This window comes from Cetorhinus maximus, chromosome 22 (genome assembly GCF_964194155.1).
Source record: "Cetorhinus maximus chromosome 22, sCetMax3.hap1.1, whole genome shotgun sequence".
NCBI lineage: Eukaryota > Metazoa > Chordata > Chondrichthyes > Lamniformes > Cetorhinidae > Cetorhinus > Cetorhinus maximus.
Window position 1 is genome coordinate 76,906,477 of NC_135900.1, and position 19,882 is coordinate 76,926,358.

The 19,882-nt window shown below is 48.8% G+C and overlaps 1 protein-coding gene across 2 annotated transcripts in view; it reads left to right on the top strand.

The window, feature by feature from the left end:
- The window catches only part of LOC144696796 (differentially expressed in FDCP 6 homolog), an 88,434-nt gene that overhangs the window by 12,907 nt on the left and 55,645 nt on the right, over positions 1–19,882 (top strand). Inside the window, exons 3-4 of one of the 2 annotated variants that reach the window (XM_078568543.1) lie at positions 5,818–6,000; positions 17,615–17,845. In XM_078568543.1, coding sequence (XP_078424669.1) covers positions 5,818–6,000; positions 17,615–17,845 — 414 coding nt within the window. The remainder of the gene's footprint in view (positions 1–5,817; positions 6,001–17,614; positions 17,846–19,882) is intronic. The other variant, XM_078568544.1, reaches the window with a different exon arrangement.

Genomic DNA, 19,882 nt, shown 5'->3' on the forward strand with positions numbered 1-19,882 from the left:
TGGAAAGGATGTTTCCTCTTATGGGTGAGTCCAAAACTAGGGGGGCACTGTTTTAAAATTAGGGGTTTCCCTTTTCGGTCAGAGATGAGGAGAAATTTTTTCTCAGAGGGTTGTGAGACTTTGGAACTCTCTGCCTTAGAAGGCGGTGGAGACGGGGTCACTGAATATTTTTAAGGTGGAGGTAGATAGAATTTTGTTAGGCAAGAGAATCAAAGGTTATCGGGGGTAGATGGGAATGTGGAACTCAAAACACAAACAGATCAACCATGATCTTATTGAATGATGGAGCAGGCTCGAGGGGCTGAATGGCCTACTTCTGCTCCTATTCCGGAAGTTCGTATGAAGGACGGCACTTCTGACAGTGCAGCACTCTCTCTTTACTGCACTAGAGTGCGAGTCAAGATTCTACAATCAAGTGTCTGAAGTGAAATGTAAACCCAGAACTTTCTGGCTCGAGAGGTGAGAATACAACCACAAATTGAGCCACAGTTGATACTTCAACTCCTGTTCCTGGTAATATGGCCACTGAGACTATGAATAACTTATGACACACTCCACACACTGAAAGGTGACATTCTCCTTTGATTACAACGCTTTGTCTATATTGTATTTGCTGTGTTTGGAGCACGTGGGTTAGGGGCTCTCCAATCCCAGTCAGGGAGGTGGCAGTGCTGGGTAGCTCTGCCTTTGCAGCCTCCAGGCAACCCCATCACGCTTTGTAGGGATGTCTTCACCTCAGTCATCAGAGCCGGGACCCAACCTCTCGATGGCACAGCTGTGCCATCCTGCCAACTCCCGGGGGTGGGGGAAGGGGGGAGCTGAGGGTTGCCAATCTTTCCTGATTGGCCTGCTGTTTGCAGGAATTGAAGATTGGTCTCCAAGATACTACTGGGAACAACAAGAGAAAATTCTTGGGAGCAGTCAAAACAATTGCAAGCTTTGAAAAGAAAATTGAACACTTTCACTCATTAGTCAGAACAAAACATTGGGGATTGGAAAAAAGGAGCTGTCGGACTGAAGTTGAGAATCATTCAGTCAAGAAATGAAGAGTCTGCTGACTTGTTAATTGGTGAGGGAAGGCCATGAGGGTGGGGAGTCAGTGGATCAATGTTGGGGGAGGGACAGTTAGAGGTCATGTGATGAAACCTCCAGGAGTGCACCCAATCAGAGTTAACAACCATAAGGAAGCCAGAGATTCGGATGGCCAATAAAATCTTTTCCTCTACCACACAGATTGCCAGTAATGAACAGGGAATGATCCTTCCTCAGATTGAATCAACCTCTCTCAGGTTGAATGGATCACTCTCAATTCGGATAGACAACCATCAAATCCAAATGGATCCATGTGGGATTGACTGGACCCCTGTTGGATAGAATGGATCCTTGTTGGATCAAAGAGACCCTATCAGATAAAACAGATCCCTGTCAGACTGAATGAGCCTGCATTGGATCAAATGGATCTCTATCAGATGCCATGAACATACTAAATAGGAGCAGGTATATGCCATTCATCCCCTCCAGCCTAGCCCACCATTCAATACAATCATGGCTAATCTTCTGCCTCAACTCCACATTCCCGCCTTCTCCCCATATCATTTTATTCCTTGAGAGACCATTAAAGGATGCTGACAGAATATTGGGAGAAGTGGAGATGGTAGGCAAAATAGGGTGAAAATTGATACAAAGGTGGTACTGGAAAAGCTGGCTTTGCTCAGAGTGGATAAGTCACCTGGTCCAGATGGCTTGTATTCCAGGCTGTGAAGGGAAGTGGGAGTGGATACAGTGGAAGGGCTTGCTATAATCTTCCAATTCTCCCTAGATATAGGGGAGGTGCCAAAGGATTGAAAATTTGCAAATGTGACAGACACTCTTATTCAAGAAAGAGTGTCAGGACAGTCCTAGTAACTACAGTCAGTTAGTTTAATGTCAGTGGTGGGTAAAGTTTTAGAAACTATAATTAGGGAAAAATTAAACACTTTGCGAAATTTGAGTTAATTAAGGAGAACCAGTATGGATTTATATAAGGTAGATCGTGCTTGACCAGTCTAATTGAATTTTTTAATTAAGTAACAGAGAAGGTTGATGAAGGAGATGTGGTGGATGTTGTCTATATGGATTTTAAGAAAGCATATGACGAAGTATCACATAAAAGGCTGGTTAACAGAAAATGGTTGCTTTTCAGACAGAAGGATGGTAGACAGTGGAGTTCTCCAAGGGTCAGTGTTAAGATGACTGCTGTTTCTGGTATATATTAATAATTTGGATATTAGAATACAATTGGAGTAAAATTTCAAAATTGGCTGATGATACCAAACTTGGAGGTATGGAAAATAGGAAGATGATACAAATCAAAGAAAGACTTGCATTTATATAACGCTTTTCACAACCACCGGAAGCCTCAATTTGCTTTACAGCCAGTGAAGGAGTTTTGAAAGGTAGTTAGTCACTGTTGTAATGTAAGAAATGTGGCAGCCAAGTTACACACAGCAAGATCCTACAAACAGCAATGTGACGATGACCAGATAATCTGTTTTTGTGATGTTGATTAAAGGATTAATAATTCCCCTGTTCTTCTTCGAAATAGAACCTTGGGAGTTTTCACATCCACCTAAGCAGGCAAATGGGGCGGGGTTTCGATTTCATGTCTCATCAGAATGACGGCACCTTCCGAGTGCAGCACTCCCTCAGTACTGCAGTGGAGTGTCAGGTTTGGTTTTTGTGCTCAAACCCTGGAGTGGGACTTGAACCCAGCTCCTTGTGATTCAGAGGAGAGAGCGCTACCAAGTGAGGCATGGCTGATCATCCATCCCTTCATTCCCCCATCCCTCCATCGCTCCCATTTTTTCCATCCTTCCATCCCTCCCTCCCACAGGTTTGGATAAGGTAGATAACGAAAGGCGGTTCCCGTTAGCTGACAGTACATGGACTAGGGGACATGATTTAAGGTTTTGGGCAAGAGTTGCAGAGGTGTTGTGAGAAAAAGCTTTTTACTTAGTGAGTAAAATGAGCTGGAACTCACTGTCTACAACGATGGTGGAAGCAGAGACAATGAATACTTTCAAAAGGAAATTGGATGGGCACTTGAGGGAAGTAAATTTGCAGAGCTATGGGGATAGAGTGGGGGAATGAGATTTACTGGATCGCTCTACAAAAAACTGGCATGGAGTCGATGGGTGGAATGGCCTCCTGTGCTGTAATGACTCTGTGTCAGCCTTGAATATATTCAGCAATGGAGCATCCATAGCTCTCTGGGATAGAGAATTCCAAAGATTCACAACCCTTTGAGTGAAGTAATTTCTCCTCATCTCAGTGCTAAATGATTGGGCCCTTATCCTGAGACTGTGCTCCCATGTGTTAGATTCCCTGGCCAGCAGAAACAATCTCTTAGTGTCTACCCTACCAAAGCCCCTTCAGAACCTGACAGAATAGAATAAAATAGATGACTGTCAGATTGGATGGACCCAACTGGATCCCTATCAGAATGAAGATTCCTGTCAGATCAAATAGATTCCTTTCCAAACGAATGGACCTCCATCAGAGAGAATGGATCCCCATTGGATAACATTGTTCCCCATAGGATAGAATGGATTCCATCGAAGTGAATATCAGGTCAAGTGGATAGCTATCTAACAAAGTGGATTCCTACCCATCAGACAGAACCTTTTATAATTGAATATCTGATCGAATGACCCCTATCGATTAGAATGGATCCCGGTTGGCTAGAGTGAACTTCTATTAGATAAGGTGGATTCCTATTGGATAGACTGGATCCCCATTGGATAGAACATGTCTTCAAAGAGAATGGACCACTATAGTAGAGAATGGATCCCTATCATAGTTCGATTGGACCCCAATCTGATAGAATGAATCCCAATGTAATTGACCCCTATTGGATTGACTGGCTCTCTACTGAAAGAATACCCCTTATCTGATCAAATGGTCACCTATTGGATAGGATGGATCGTTTTCAGATAGGCTGAATTCCTATTGGATAGAATGGACTGTTTTCAGATAGGCTGAATTCCTATTGGATAGAATGGACTGTTTTCAGATAGGCTGAATTCCTATTGGATAGAATGGACTGTTTTCAGATAGGCTGAATTCCTATTGGATAGAATGTTGCACAGAATAGATTTTTACCTGATTGAGTGGACTCCCATGGACAGGATGGGTTCCTATTGAATTGAGTGGATCCCAATCAGATTGAATAGAGATCTGTGGGATTGAATAGTCACCTCTCAGATCAATTGGATTCCTATTGGATAGAATGGTTACCCTCTCCTCCTGCATCCCACCCAACCGCCCCATATCAAATGGATGCATTATTCAATGGAAGCAATTTCTATTTGATTAAATGGACTCCTAACAGATACAATGCATCCCTACCGGATTAAATAGACCCTTATTGGATTAGTTAAAATGGACCACAATGGGATCCAATGGACCTCTATTGGATTGAATGGATCCATAATGATAGAATGGCATCCCCCACAATCAGGCCTGAGTTAAGGTTACAGTCAGGGCACCATTGGTATAGTTAAAGAAGGACCCTGCCAGTGGTAGCTTAGCTGCCTGTTTAGAAGCCTGAGTGAAAATCACAATGAGCAGGGCCCATTTCCAGCAGGAAATCAGCCCAGCCATTTTCAGAGCCTACCCAGCCTGTTTGTCTCGTTTGGGTGATTAGGGTTAAAATCCCACCCCAGATGTGAATGTTTTGGATGAAGATTTGAAAGAAGGTAAAGTGTCGATGTGAGCGTGGTCCATCTGGGATAGGGAATGGAAAGTGAGTTTCCCGAGGAAGGGTCTGGTGTGATCGGAGTGCCCAGTGGTGATTGGACTGGGGAGGGTCCAGGGTGGGCATGAGCCGGAGGAGGGGGTTGTGGGATGGGGTGGGGCGGAGGATAGCCGAGACTGCACAGGGCATGAAAACACTTCCTCTTTATTTACTCCATCTAAACCTGTATTCTGCCTCCCTCTCCCAGGAATCTGCAGGGCCCACCCCACCCAGCCTGTACCCTGTCTCTCTCTGCCTGTACTCAATCTCCCTCACTCACCTGCATCCCCCTCTGCGTCCTCCTCTCCGCCCGTGCTCTGTCTGCCCTTGCCGCCTGTATCACCTCTGCCTGTATCCTGTTCCTGTATTCTGTGCCTCCTTGTATGTATCCTGTGCCCTGGGCCTAGACAACATGGCCGCTAGTGATGGAAGTGGGGGATGGGTAAAAGGAGTCTGGGCTTTCTGATTCAGAACAGAGATCAATGGCTTTATGAGGTCAGAGGAGGTACACAAGAATTGTTGCCTCAGCTGGTAGGAGTGTGTAGGGCCCCGGACTATGCTGGGTGGAAGGGTGTTGCGTGTGGAAGGGGAAAGGTGTCAGTGTGATGGAGAGTGAAGGGGTTCCTGTGGAAAGCCAGTCAGAAAGAGGAGCAGTGTCTGTGCTGGGTGTTGGACCCCCGTGGCAGGCTAAGGGAAACGGAAGACAATGGTGGAGGTAGGACATGCTTGGGGTTGAAGTTGGGAACAAGGAGGGCATTGTTGTTGGTGAGAGGAAGGGTCAGGTGGGATAACAGGAAATGGAAGAAACAAGAGAAAGGATTAGGCAGCTGTAACTGAGGCGAGAGGAGGGCCCATGAGTTTGGGTGGTGAGCATGATTTTGACTTATGGGTGATTGAGAGGAGATCACCCATAATCAATCCAATAAGAGAGCAACGTTGCCATCTTGGGCCCAAATATTCCTTGTTCGGTAATTCTCGATGTTGTTTGTATGAAAGATGTTGACCATCTGACCTTCCCAATGTGCTGTCCCTTCTCATTCCAGGTGCAAGATGGGAATTTTGCCAAAGAAAGATTCAACGAACTTTGCTGGACTCTAACAGCCAAGAAGAACTACAAACCATTGAAAGATCAAGGCCTGATCTCAGAGAGAGACGCCTTCAAGCTGTGGTGTCTCTTCAACTTCTTATCGGAGGACAAGTACCCCCTGGTTGTAGTCCAAGAGGAGGTGAGAGTCAGCTTCTCACAAAGGGAGAGCTGGAGGGGAGGGAGTTAGGCTATGATGTGGTGAAGGGCTAGGGGGGCTTTGTAAGTAGTTTTGAGGTTTGTTGATGGGGTTTATAGGCGGGGTCTAACACGCTCACCAAGTAGGCAATTCATGAGACAACAACTTGCATTTACATAGCAACTTTAACACAGTAAACCGTCACTCCACAGGAATGTATTCGGACAAGATGTTTTGCCGAGACAGGGAAGGAGAGATGAGGACAGATGACCAAAAGCTGGGTTAGATTTGCAGGAAGGCTGTGAAGGAGCAGAGCAAGGCAGAGAGGTGGAGGGGTGTATGGAGGGAATTTCAGGGCTTAAGCTGAAGGTGTGATCACCGCTGGCGGAGTGATTAAAACCGGGGATGTTCAAGAGGCCGGAAATGCAGGATCTCCGAGATCTCGGCGGCTTGGAGGACTGGAAGAGGTCACACTGATAGGGCATGGGGAGATTCAAACCCTTTTTTTGTGGACAGAGATGGAAAGGCAGTGTTTACATGTGGCAAGGTACCTTTTGTGTTCCTGTAGTCCGCTAAATAAGAAAGTGGGCAATGGGCTTTAGAAGCAGTTGAGTGGTTACAGCACTTTGCTGGGTTCTGATGTCAGACATTGATATTGATTTATGGATCTGACATGATCTCGTGGACAAATTTGGAGACTAAATGTTATCCATACAGATTTAATCTGGAGAGAGCCAGGCTCCCAGCCGAGGCTGCAGACGTTCTGTCACAAGCAGCAGTTGGGCCAGTTCTCCCCCCACCGACCCCAAATGAGTCCAAAATCAGTCGTCTTTTGTGCTGACACGATGGTGAGATCAGGTGGAAACACCAGAAACAGGCATCTGTTTGAGAGGAAGGCAGCCTTAGACAGTTTTTTTTTTACATAATAGTTTTATTTTAACATCAATGTTCATTTTTGTTCTCTCCCTCGTGGTTCCCTTTCTCATTGGACACACCCTGAGCAAAATTGACCAGACTGTCCTGTCCAGTCCCACTCTCTCCCTCCAGCTCCGATGGTTAATACTCCCCAGTCCCACTCTCTCCCTCCAGCTCCGATGGTTAATTCTCCCCAGTCCCACTCTCTCTCTCCAGCTCTGATGGTTAATACTCCCCAGTCCCACTCTCTCTCCCTCCAGCTCCGATGGTTAATTCTCCCCAGTCCCACTCTCTCCCTCCAGCTCCGATGGTTAATTCTCCCCAGTCCCACTCTCTCTCTCCAGCTCCGATGGTTAATTCTCCCCAGTCCCACTCTCTCTCCCTCCAGCTCCGATGGTTAATTCTCCCCAGTCTCACTCTCTCTCTCCAGCTCCGAAGGTTAATTCTCCCCAGTCCCACTCTCTCTCCAGCTCCGATGGTTAATTCTCCCCAGTCCCACTCTCTGTCTCCAGCTCCGATGGTTAATTCTCCCCAGTCCCACTCTCTCTCTCCAGCTCCGATGTTAATTCTCCCCAGTCCCACTCTCTGTCTCCAGCTCTGATGGTTAATACTCCCCAGTCCCACTCTCTCTCTCCAGCTCCGATGGTTAATTCTCCCCAGTCCCACTCTCTCTCTCCAGCTCCGATGGTTAATTCTCCCCAGTCCCACTCTCTCTCTCCAGCTCCGATGGTTAATTCTCCCTAATCCTACTCTCTCTCTCTCCAGCTCTGATGGTTAATTCTCCCCAGTCCCACTCTCTCTCTCTCTCCAGCTCCGATGGTTAATTCTCCCCAGTCCCACTCTCTCTCTCTCCAGCTCTGATGGTTAATTCTCCCCAGTCCCACTCTCTCTCTCCAGCTCTGATGGTTAATTCTCCCCAGTCCCACTCTCTCTCCCTCCAGCTCCGATGGTTAATTCTCCCCAGTCCCACTCTCTCCCTCCAGCTCCGATGGTTAATTCACCCCAGTCCCACTCTCTCCCTCCAGCTCCGATGGTTAATTCTCCCCAGTCCCACTCTCTCCCTCCAGCTCCGATGGTTAATTCACCCCAGTCCCACTCTCTCTCTCCAGCTCCGATGGTTAATTCACCCCAGTCCCACTCTCTCTCTCCAGCTCCAATTACCTGCAGTTACCTTCTGCAGTGAGGACCTTGCTGGACCTTCGGGGGAGGGGGATGGAATTTATGAGTCATGACACAGTGAGACCGCGTGAGACAGGAGTCACATGTAGGCCAAACTATATAGCAGTGGCACCTTTCCTCAGTTGGCAACACTCTCGCCTCTGAGTCGGTAGGTCATGGGTTCAAGCCCCAAAGCGGAGACTTCAGCACATAATCCCACTCTCCCCAGAGTTTTTAAGGAGGGCTGCGCGCTCAGTCTTTCCTGACGCCAGATTGTTCAATGAATTATTTAACTTGAAGTGTTGAGATTTTGAATTCACCATCTCCGGGCTGCTAGTCTCGGACCAGAACTACACCACTGCAAGGTACCTCCCAGTTAGGGAAGTATAAATAGATCTTGGCCTGCTGATTATCAGCTCCTGCTGATCTCGAGTACTGGCTCTCTATTTTTAAGTCAGTAGCGTGGAGCTATCAGTTAAAGTGAAGTTTGATGATCTTTCCTCTCTCCTCCCCATGCGCTGTGGTCACTGGTTAACCACACTCTTCACAGTCTGGCCCAGTTACTCACAGGTCTCCGCGCTTTGCGAAGTATTTGTCATGCCCTCACTTCCTGTCATGCTACCCGGCGGTACAATCTGATCTGAGAGGGAGATGGAGAGATGACCTTTCATGGTAACCAAGGAGACACAGCCACTTCTGATGTTGTGAATTCTCACTGTGGTTCACAAGCGAATTATAGACAAGGCACCTTGATGAGAAAAAAGAATTAACCGAGAACAACCGATTGGAACTTCCAGCCGGCAAGCTTTTTGTATCAAAGCGATGGGTAGAAAACTCAATCCCTGATTCTGAATCCATGGCAACATCACCCATAACAAGCAGAACAATACTTACAATTCTGTACAACCATCTAAATTAGTTCATGAGACAGTACCTCAGAATTTACACTGGGAGACAGTGGGGAAGGGGTTTAGTACTGGGATCGGATACACTGGGAATCAGTGGGGAAGGGGTTTAGTACTGGGATCGGATACACTGGAAGTCAGCGGGGAAGGGGTTTAGTACTGCGATCGGATACACTGGGAGTCAGTGGGGAAGGGGTTTAGTACTGGGATCGGATGCACTGGGAGTCAGCGGGGAAGGGGTTTAGTACTGGGATCGGATAGACTGGGAGTCAGCGGGGAAGGGGTTTAGTACTGCGATCGGATACACTGGGAGTCAGTGGGGAAGGGGTTTAGTACTGGGATCGGATGCACTGGGAGTCAGCGGGGAAGGGGTTTAGTACCGGGATCGGATACACTGGGAGTCAGCGGGGAAGGGGTTTAGTACTGGGATCGGATGCACTGGGAGACAGCGGGGAAGGGGTTTAGTACCGGGATCGGATACACTGGGAGTCAGCGGGGAAGGGGTTTAGTACTGGGATCGGATACACTGGGAGTCAGCGGGGAAGGGGTTTAGCACTGGGATCGGATACACCGGGAGTCAGCGGGGAAGGGGTTTAGTACTGGGATCAGATACACTGGGAGTCAGCGGGGAAGGGGTTTAGTACTGGGATCAGATACACTGGGAGTCAGCGGGGAAGGGGTTTAGTACTGGGATCGGATACACTGGGAGTCAGTGGGAAAGGGGTTTAGTACTGGGATCGGATAGACTGGGAGTCAGTGGGGAAGGGGTTTAGCACTGGGATCGGATACACTGGGAGTCAGTGGGGAAGGGGTTTAGTACTGGGATCGGATGCACTGGGAGTCAGCGGGGAAGGGGTTTAGCACTGGGATCGGATACACTGGGAGTCAGCGGGGAAGGGGTTTAGTACTGGGATCGGATACACTGGGAGTCAGTGGGGAAGGGGTTTAGTACTGGGATCGGATACACTGGGAGTCAGCGGGGAAGGGGTTTAGTACCGGGATCGGATACACTGGGAGTCAGCGGGGAAGGGGTTTAGCACTGGGATCGGATACACTGGGAGTCAGCGGGGAAGGGGTTTAGTACTGGGATCGGATACACTGGGAGTCAGCGGGGAAGGGGTTTAGTACTGGGATCGGATACACTGGGAGTCAGCGGGGAAGGGGTTTAGTACTGGGATCGGATACACTGGGAGTCAGCGGGGAAGGGGTTTAGTACTGGGATCAGATACACTGGGAGTCAGCGGGGAAGGGGTTTAGTACTGGGATCAGATACACTCGGGGACAGCGGGGAAGGGGTTTAGTACTGGGATCAGATACACTGGGAGTCAGCGGGGAAGGGGTTTAGCACTGGGATCGGATACACTGGGAGTCAGTGGGGAAGGGGTTTAGTACTGGGATCGGATGCACTGGGAGTCAGCGGGGAAGGGGTTTAGCACTGGGATCGGATACACTGGGAGTCAGCGGGGAAGGGGTTTAGTACTGGGATCGGATACACTGGGAGTCAGCGGGGAAGGGGTTTAGTACTGGGATCGGATACACTGGGAGTCAGCGGGGAAGGGGTTTAGTACCGGGATCGGATACACTGGGAGTCAGCGGGGAAGGGGTTTAGTACTGGGATCGGATACACTGGGAGTCAGCGGGGAAGGGGTTTAGTACTGGGATCGGATACACTGGGAGTCAGCGGGGAAGGGGTTTAGTACTGGGATCAGATACACTGGGAGTCAGCGGGGAAAGGGTTTAGTACTGGGATCAGGTAGACTCGGGGACAGCGGGGAAGGGGTTTAGTACTGGGATCAGATACACTGGGAGTCAGCGGGGAAGGGGTTTAGCACTGGGATCGGATACACTGGGAGTCAGCGGGGAAGGGGTTTAGCACTGGGATCGGATACACTGGAAGTCAGCGGGGAAGGGGTTTAGTACTGCGATCGGATACACTGGGAGTCAGTGGGGAAGGGGTTTAGTACTGGGATCGGATGCACTGGGAGTCAGCGGGGAAGGGGTTTAGTACTGGGATCGGATAGACTGGGAGTCAGCGGGGAAGGGGTTTAGTACTGCGATCGGATACACTGGGAGTCAGTGGGGAAGGGGTTTAGTACTGGGATCGGATGCACTGGGAGTCAGCGGGGAAGGGGTTTAGTACTGGGATCGGATGCACTGGGAGACAGCGGGGAAGGGGTTTAGTACCGGGATCGGATACACTGGGAGTCAGCGGGGAAGGGGTTTAGTACTGGGATCGGATACACTGGGAGTCAGCGGGGAAGGGGTTTAGCACTGGGATCGGATACACCGGGAGTCAGCGGGGAAGGGGTTTAGTACTGGGATCGGATACACTGGGAGTCAGCGGGGAAGGGGTTTAGTACTGGGATCGGATACACTGGGAGTCAGCGGGGAAGGGGTTTAGTACTGGGATCAGATACACTGGGAGTCAGCGGGGAAGGGGTTTAGTACTGGGATCAGATAGACTCGGGGACAGCGGGGAAGGGGTTTAGTACTGGGATCAGATACACTGGGAGTCAGCGGGGAAGGGGTTTAGCACTGGGATCGGATACACTGGGAGTCAGCGGGGAAGGGGTTTAGCACTGGGATCGGATACACTGGAAGTCAGCGGGGAAGGGGTTTAGTACTGCGATCGGATACACTGGGAGTCAGTGGGGAAGGGGTTTAGTACTGGGATCGGATGCACTGGGAGTCAGCGGGGAAGGGGTTTAGTACTGGGATCGGATAGACTGGGAGTCAGCGGGGAAGGGGTTTAGTACTGCGATCGGATACACTGGGAGTCAGTGGGGAAGGGGTTTAGTACTGGGATCGGATGCACTGGGAGTCAGCGGGGAAGGGGTTTAGTACTGGGATCGGATGCACTGGGAGACAGCGGGGAAGGGGTTTAGTACCGGGATCGGATACACTGGGAGTCAGCGGGGAAGGGGTTTAGTACTGGGATCGGATACACTGGGAGTCAGCGGGGAAGGGGTTTAGCACTGGGATCGGATACACCGGGAGTCAGCGGGGAAGGGGTTTAGTACTGGGATCAGATACACTGGGAGTCAGCGGGGAAGGGGTTTAGTACTGGGATCAGATACACTGGGAGTCAGCGGGGAAGGGGTTTAGCACTGGGATCGGATACACTGGGAGTCAGCGGGGAAGGGGTTTAGCACTGGGATCGGATACACTGGGAGTCAGCGGGGATGGGGTTTAGCACTGGGATCGGATACACTGGGAGTCAGCGGGGAAGGGGTTTAGTACTGGGATCGGATACACTGGGAGTCAGCGGGGAAGGGGTTTAGTACTGGGATCAGATACACTGGGAGTCAGCGGGGAAGGGGTTTAGTACTGGGATCGGATAGACTGGGAGTCAGCGGGGAAGGGGTTTAGTACTGGGATCAGATACACTCGGGGACAGCGGGGAAGGGGTTTAGTACTGGGATCGGACACACTGGGAGTCAGCGGGGAAGGGGTTTAGTATTGGGATCGGATAGACTGGGAGTCAGTGGGGAAGGGTTTAGTACTGGGATCGAATAGACTGGGAGTCAGCGGGGAAGGGGTTTAGTACTGGGATCGGATAGACTGGGAGTCAGCGGGGAAGGGGTTTAGTACCGGGATCAGATACACTGGGAGTCAGTGGGGAAGGGGTTTAGTATTGGGATTGGATAGACTGGGAGTCAGCGGGGAAGGGGTTTAGTACTGGGATCGGATACACTGGGAGTCAGCGGGGAAGGGGTTTAGTACCGGGATCAGATACACTGGGAGTCAGTGGGGAAGGGGTTTAGTATTGGGATCAGATACACTGGGAGTCAGCGGGGAAGGGGTTTAGTATTGGGATTGGATAGACTGGGAGTCAGCGGGGAAGGGGTTTAGTACTGGGATCGGATACACTGGGAGTCAGCGGGGAAGGGGTTTAGTACCGGGATCAGATACACTGGGAGTCAGTGGGGAAGGGGTTTAGTATTGGGATCAGATACACTGGGAGTCAGCGGGGAAGGGGTTTAGTACTGGGATCAGATAGACTGGGAGTCAGCGGGGAAGGGGTTTAGTATTGGCACTGTAGGTGGTCCAGCTGCTTGGGTGGGGGATTGCAAAAGAAGTGTGGAAGGGCAATAGTGGGTAAGGGATTCATTAATGCGGGGTGCAGACAGGCGCTTCTGTGGCCATAGACGTGACTCCAGGATGGTATGTTGCCTCCCGGGTGTCAGGCTCAAGGATGTCACGGAACAGCTGCAGGGCATTCTGAAGGGGGAGGGTGAATAGTCAGAGGTCGTCGTCCATGTTGGGACCAATGACATAGGAAGAAAAAAAAATGAGGTCCTGCACGCAGACTTTAGGGAGTTAGGTAGGAAATTGAAAAGCGGGACTTCAAAGGTAGTAATCTCCGGATTACTCCTGGTGCCACGCAGTAGTGAGTATAGGATCAGAAGGATAGAGCAGATGAACGCGTGGTTGGAGAGATGGTGCAGGAGGGAGGGCTTTAGATTCTTGGGGCATTAAGACCGTTTCTGGAGGAGGTGGGACCTGTACAAGTTGGATGGGTTACATCTGAACAGGAACAGGACCAACATCCTCGCGGGGAGGTTTGCTAATGCTGTTGGGGTGGATTTAAACTAAATTGGCAGAGGGATGAGATCCTGAAAAGTAGTTCAGAGGAGAGAGAAGTTGAGATGGAATTAGAAGTTAAAACGCTAGTAAGTGAGTCTGTAAGGCAGAGGGAACAGAAAGAAGTGAGGTTAGCAAGGCGAAATGGAATATATGTTAATGCAAGGAACCTGAGGAATAAGACAGACAAGCTGAGGGCACAGATAGGCACATGGGAGTATGTTATCATAGCAATAACCGAGACTTGGCTAAAAGGGCAGGATTGGCAGCTCAACATTCCTGGTTATAGGGTATTCAGATGAGGTAGAGAGGGGGATAGAAGAGGAGGGGGGTGGGTTGCAAATAGCAGTGAGGAGGGATGATATCTTGGAAGGATCATCAAATGAAGCCATATGGGTAGAAGTAAAAAACACAAAAGGGGCAAACACGCTGTTGGGTGTGTACTATAGGCCCCCAAACAGTCAAAGAATGATAGAGGATCAAATATGTGATCAAATTTCAGAGAAGTGTAAGAATAATAAGGCAGTAATAGTAGGGGATTTTAACCACCCAAATATTAACTGCGATAGTTTTAGTGTGCAAGGTAGAGAGGGAATAAAATTCTTAAATTGCATCCAGGAGAACTTTTTTAGCCAGTACGTAGAAAGCCCAACAATGGAGGGGACAGTTCTGGACTTAATATTCGGAAATGAGCCCGGGTAGATGGAAGGCTTATCAGTAGGGGAGCATTTTGGAGATAGTGACCATAACTCAGTTAGATTTAGGATAGTTATGGAAAAGGATAAGTTTGGGCCGGGAATAGAAGTTCTAAACTGGGGAAAGGCTAATTTTATTAAGATGAGATACAATTTGGCCCAAGTGGACTGGGAGCAGCTACTTGCAGATAAAACAGTGTCAGAGCAGAGGGAGGCATTCAAGGAGGAAATAGCGAGAGTACAGGGCAAATATGTTCCCGTAAAGATAAAGGGGCGGAACCAAGTCCAGAGAACCCTGGATGTCAAGGGACATAAAGGTTAGGATTAAGAAAAAAAGAGGAGCTTATGGCAGATACTGAGGGCTCAATACAGCAGTGTCCCTAGAGGATATAAAAAGTGTAGGGGGGAGCTTAAAAAGGAATTTAGGAAAGCTAAAAGAGTGCATGAGAAAGCATTGGTGGGTAGAGTAAAGCAAAACCCAAAGGGGTTTTGGTAAAGAGCAAGAGAATAACTAGGGAAAGAGTAGGGCCAATTAAGGACCATAGAGGTTACCTGTGTGTGGACCTGGAAGAGGTGGGTACAATCCTCAATGAATACTTTGCGTCAGTCTTCACAATGGAAAAGGACGACGCAGATATAGACATCAGGGTGGAGGACTGTGAAATATTAGAGGAAATTAACAGAGAGAGAAGGAGATACTAGTGGGTTTAGTGGCCTTAAAACTGGATAAGTCCACAGGCCCAGATGAGATGTATTCCAGGTTGTTGAGGGAGGCAAGGGAAGAGATATCAGGGGCCCTGGCAGTAATTTTCAAATCCTCTCTGGCCACAGGTGAGGTGCCAGAGGACTGGAGGAATGCTAACGTTGTCCCATTATTAAAATAGGCAGGAAGGGATAGACCAGGAAATTACAGGCCAGTCAGTCTAACCTCGGTAGTGTGGAAATTACTAGAAAGAATTCTGAGCAACAGAATATATCTGCACTTGGAGAGACACGGATTAATCAGGGATAGTCAGCATGGATTTGTTAAGGGAAGGTCGTGTTTGATAAATTTGATTGAATTTTTTGGGGAGGTAACCGGGAATGTTGATGAGGGTAATGCATTTGATGTGGTCTACATGGACTTTAGCAAGGCTTTTGATAAAGTCCCTCATGGCAGACTGGTCAAGAAAGTAAGAGCCCATGGGATCTAAGGCAAAGTGGCAGGCTGGATCCAAAATTGCCTGAGAGGCAGGAAGCAGAGGGTGATGGTAGAGGGATGTTTCTGTGACTGGAAGTCAGTTTCCAGTGGGGTTCCACAGGGCTTGATGCTGGGGCTCTTGCTATTTGTGGTGAACATAAATGATTTGGACTTAAATGTAGGAGGTATGATCAAGAAGTTCCCGGATGACATGAAAATTGGTAGGGTGGTAAATAGTGAGGAGGATAGCCGTAAACTGCAGGAGGATATCAATGGACAGGTCAGGTGGGCAGAGCAGTGGCAAATGGAATTCAACCCGGAAAAGTGTGAGGTAATACACTTGGGGAGGGCTAACAAGGCAAAGCATTACACTATGAATGGTAGGACTCTGGAAAGTACTGAAGATCAGAAGGACCTTGATGAGCATATCCACAGATCCCTGAAGGTAGCAGGGCAGGTAGATAAGGTGGTTAAGAAGGCTTATGGGATTCTTGCCTTTATTAGCCAAGGCATAGATTATAAGAGCAGCTGGAGCTGTATAAAACGCTGGTTAGGTCACAACTGGAGTAGTGTGTGCAGCTCTGGTCACCACATTATAGGAAGGATGTGATTGCACTGGAGAGGGTGCAGAGGAGATTTACCAGGATACTGCCTGGGTTGGAGGGTCTGAGCTATGAGGAAAGATTGGATAGGCTGGGGTTGTTTTCCTTGGAGCAGCGAAGGTCGAGAGGGGACCTGATAGAGGTGTATAAGATTATGAGGGGCATAGATAGAGTGGATAGGAAGGCACATTTTCCATTAGTAGAGGGGTCAATAACCAGGGGGCATAGATTTAAGGTAAGAGGTAGAAGGCTAAGAGGGGAATTGAGGAAAAATTTGTTGACCCAGAGGGTGATGGAAGTCTGGAACTCACTGCCTGAAAGGGTGGTTGAGTCAGAATCTCCTGTAACATTTAAGAAGTATTTAGATATTCACTTGCATCGCCATAGCTTCCAGGGCTATGGGTCAAGCACTGGAAAATGGGATCAGTGTCGTCAGATCTTTGTTGACTGGCACAGACACGATGGACGAATGGCCTCCTCTTGTGCTATAACTGTCTGTGAGACTGCTATACTGGGATCAGATACACTGGGAGTCAGTGGGAAAGGGGTTTAGTACTGGGATCAGATACACTGGGAGACAGTGGGGAAGGGGGTTAGCACTGGGATCAGATACACTGGGAGTCAGCGGGGAAGAGGGTTAGCACTGGGATCGGATACACTGGGAGTCAGCGGGGAAGGGGGTTAGCACTGGGATCAGATACACTGGGAGTCAGCGGGGAAGGGGTTTAGTACTGGGATCGGATAGACTGGGAGTCAGCGGGGAAGGGGTTTAGTACTGGGATCGGATACACTGGGAGACAGTGGGGAAGGGGTTTAGTACTGGGATCAGATACACTGGGAGACAGTGGGGAAGGGGTTTAGTACTGGGATCGGATACACTGGGAATCAGTGGGGAAGGGGTTTAGTACTGGGATCGGTTCCCCTCGAGTCAGCGGGGAAGGGGTTTAGTACTGGGATCAGATACACTGGGAGTCAGCGGGGAAGGGGTTTAGTACTGGGATCGGATACACTGGGAGTCAGCGGGGAAGGGGTTTAGTACTGGGATCAGATACACTGGGAACCAGTGAGAAAGGGGTTTAGTACTGGGATCAGATACACTGGGAGCCGGCGGGAAGTGATGTAGTAGAGTGGGATCATTAATCTTTTTTCTTTCAGTCTTTCATTCTTCTGCACTCTGAATCTCTAGCCAGTGACCACTCTGTGCTTGTGTGTGGATGGTTAGTGAGCACTGAATCTCTAGCCAGTGACCACTCTGTGCTTGTGTGTGGATGGTTAGTGAGCACTGAATCTCTAGCCAGTGACCACTCTGTGCTTGTGTGTGGATGGTTAGTGAGCACTGAATCTCTAGCCAGTGACCACTCTGTGCTTGTGTGTGGATGTTTAATGAGCACTGCCTTCTGTGGTTGAAGAGCCAGTTTCACGCACTATCTGCTGTCAGGTGGCCACATGGTTAATGCTGTGAGGTAACAGAGAGCCAGAGAGGCCTATAGAGCCTTAGCAAGTGTTAGCAAAGGAGGGGACAAGAGGAGGAACCCTGTTTGACCACTTTTCCTACATCCACTTAACTTTTCTGCCCAGGTGGGGTATTTGCTGAAGAAATTATTCATGGCCATGGGACAGGAATGGCTTCACGAGGAGGAACTGACTGACTACTTCACCCAGGACCCCTCCCTGGCCGGGGCAGTCACAGTCTGGCAATTCCTGGAGATGATGGAGTCAGGAAGGTTCACCAAATCAGCCAGCAAGGAGTCTCTCACCCTAGGGATCCAGTCAGTTTATGAGGAGCTGGTGTTGGATGTGATGCAAAAGGTTAGTGAGTATTTTCTAAACCTTTCCTCACCCTGTTTGATCAATGCTCGGAGCCCTGCTGCATTCTCACCAATATCTGCTCTCTCCACCCATGGAAAACACAGGGGGCCATGCAGAAATGAATCAGTGAGGGTCTACACCAAATGGATGCCTTGAGGCTGCACCTAAATCCAACAACTCTGCTGTGTTTGGAGGGGTCTCTTGAGTCCATGTAATCTTGGCATTGTAAATATACCCAATGCGGCCTGTTCATGGTCTTGAGACCAGGTGGGTTCCAGGTTTGACCTCTGTTCCATGTTGAGTTAGCTAATCTCAGCTGCACCAGCTAACTTGGCCTCAGGACCCCTGGGTAGGGAGAGGAAGAGCAGCCTTAATAATGTGAGTAGCAATGAGGTTGGGGTGCGTTATTGTTCATCTTCCTGTTCCTGTTTTATTCCTCTTATTCCTGGTCTTCTTCCTCTTCTATTCTTCTTTCTTCATCAGTTTCTCTTCCTCCTTCGTGTTCTGTTGGCAATTCTTCCTTCAATTCCTTGTTCTATTTTTCCTGGACTACTTTCTCTGGTACTTCCTCCAGTTTTCCCTATTCCCAATCCTCCTCCCCTTCCTCTCCTCTTCCTGTCCCCCTCCTCTTCCTCTCCCCCTCCTCTTCCTCTCCTCCTCCTCTTCCTGTCCCCCTCCTCTTCCTGTCCCCCTCCTCTTCCTGTCCCCCTCCTCTTCCTCTCCTCCTCCTCTTCCTCTCCTCCTCCTCTTCCTCTCCTCTCCTTCCTCTCCTCCTGCTCCACTCCCCCTGCTATTTTCTTCCTGTTCCTCTTTCTCTTCCTCTCCAGCTGCTCCTTGCCTCCTCCAGCTTCTCTTCACCTGCTCAGGGTGAATCAGTTCTGATAAAAGGTTATTGAACTGAAACGTTAACTCTTTTTCTTTCTCCACGGATGCTGCCTAACCTGCTGAGCATTTCCAGCATTTTCTGTTTTTAATTCAGATTCCCAACATCTGTAGTATTTTGTTTTTGTACAAGAGGCACTGCAGCAATTTCTTAAGGCGTCTTCAATAGCACCTGCTGAGCTCGTGACCTCCACCACCACGAGGTCAGCTGGGAAAAGGAATGTCATCAGCTCCAAGTTCCCCTCCAAGTCACTCACCATCCTGACTTGGAACTATATCCCCATTCCTTCACTGTCACTGGGTCAAAATCCTGGAACTTCCTTTGGAACAGCTCACCACGTGCATCTATACCAAATGGACTGCAGTGGTTCAAGAAGACAACTCAGATTTTTTATTTTATCAACTTAACACACAACAATCTGTCTGCTGATCCTGTCCTGCCTGTCAGTGAGTGTAAAAGGCACCTTACTGGGGAAATAATACCGCCCCGTATTGTGGATTATTGTGACTTTTGCATGAGCTGCTGTACTGAGCAACACTTGGTAAACTTTCCTCCCTTCGATATAATCTTATCTATAAATAAATCTATTTGGTGGTTTAGCCTGCCCAAAAGTATCTGAAGTGAGTGCAGAAGGTGCTCACATCCAACAACATCTGAGCGACAGTGACCTATTCATATATAGTTTGTCCAATAATGTTTACAGGGGTTGAAGTCTAAAAGGGAACCAGGTGCTGGGAACTGTCCTGGACTGTGACAGACTGTGTGCAATGAGTATTCTGGCCTGTGACAGACTCTGTGCAATGAGCATTCTGGACTGTGACAGATTCCGTGTAATGAGCATTCTAGACTTTGACAGATCCTGTGTAATGAGCATTCTGGACTGTGACAGATTCTGTGTAATGAACATTCTGGACTGTGACAGATTCTTTGTAATGAACATTCTGGACTGTAACAGATTTTGTGCAATGAGCATTCTGGACTGTGACAGATTCTGTGTAATGAACATTCTGGACTGTGACAGATTCTGTGTAATGAGCATTCTGGCTGTGACAGATTCCATGTAATGAGCATTCTGGACTGTGACAGATTCTGTGTAATGAGCATTCTGGACTGTGACAGATTCTGTGTAATGAGCATTCTGGACTGTGACAGAT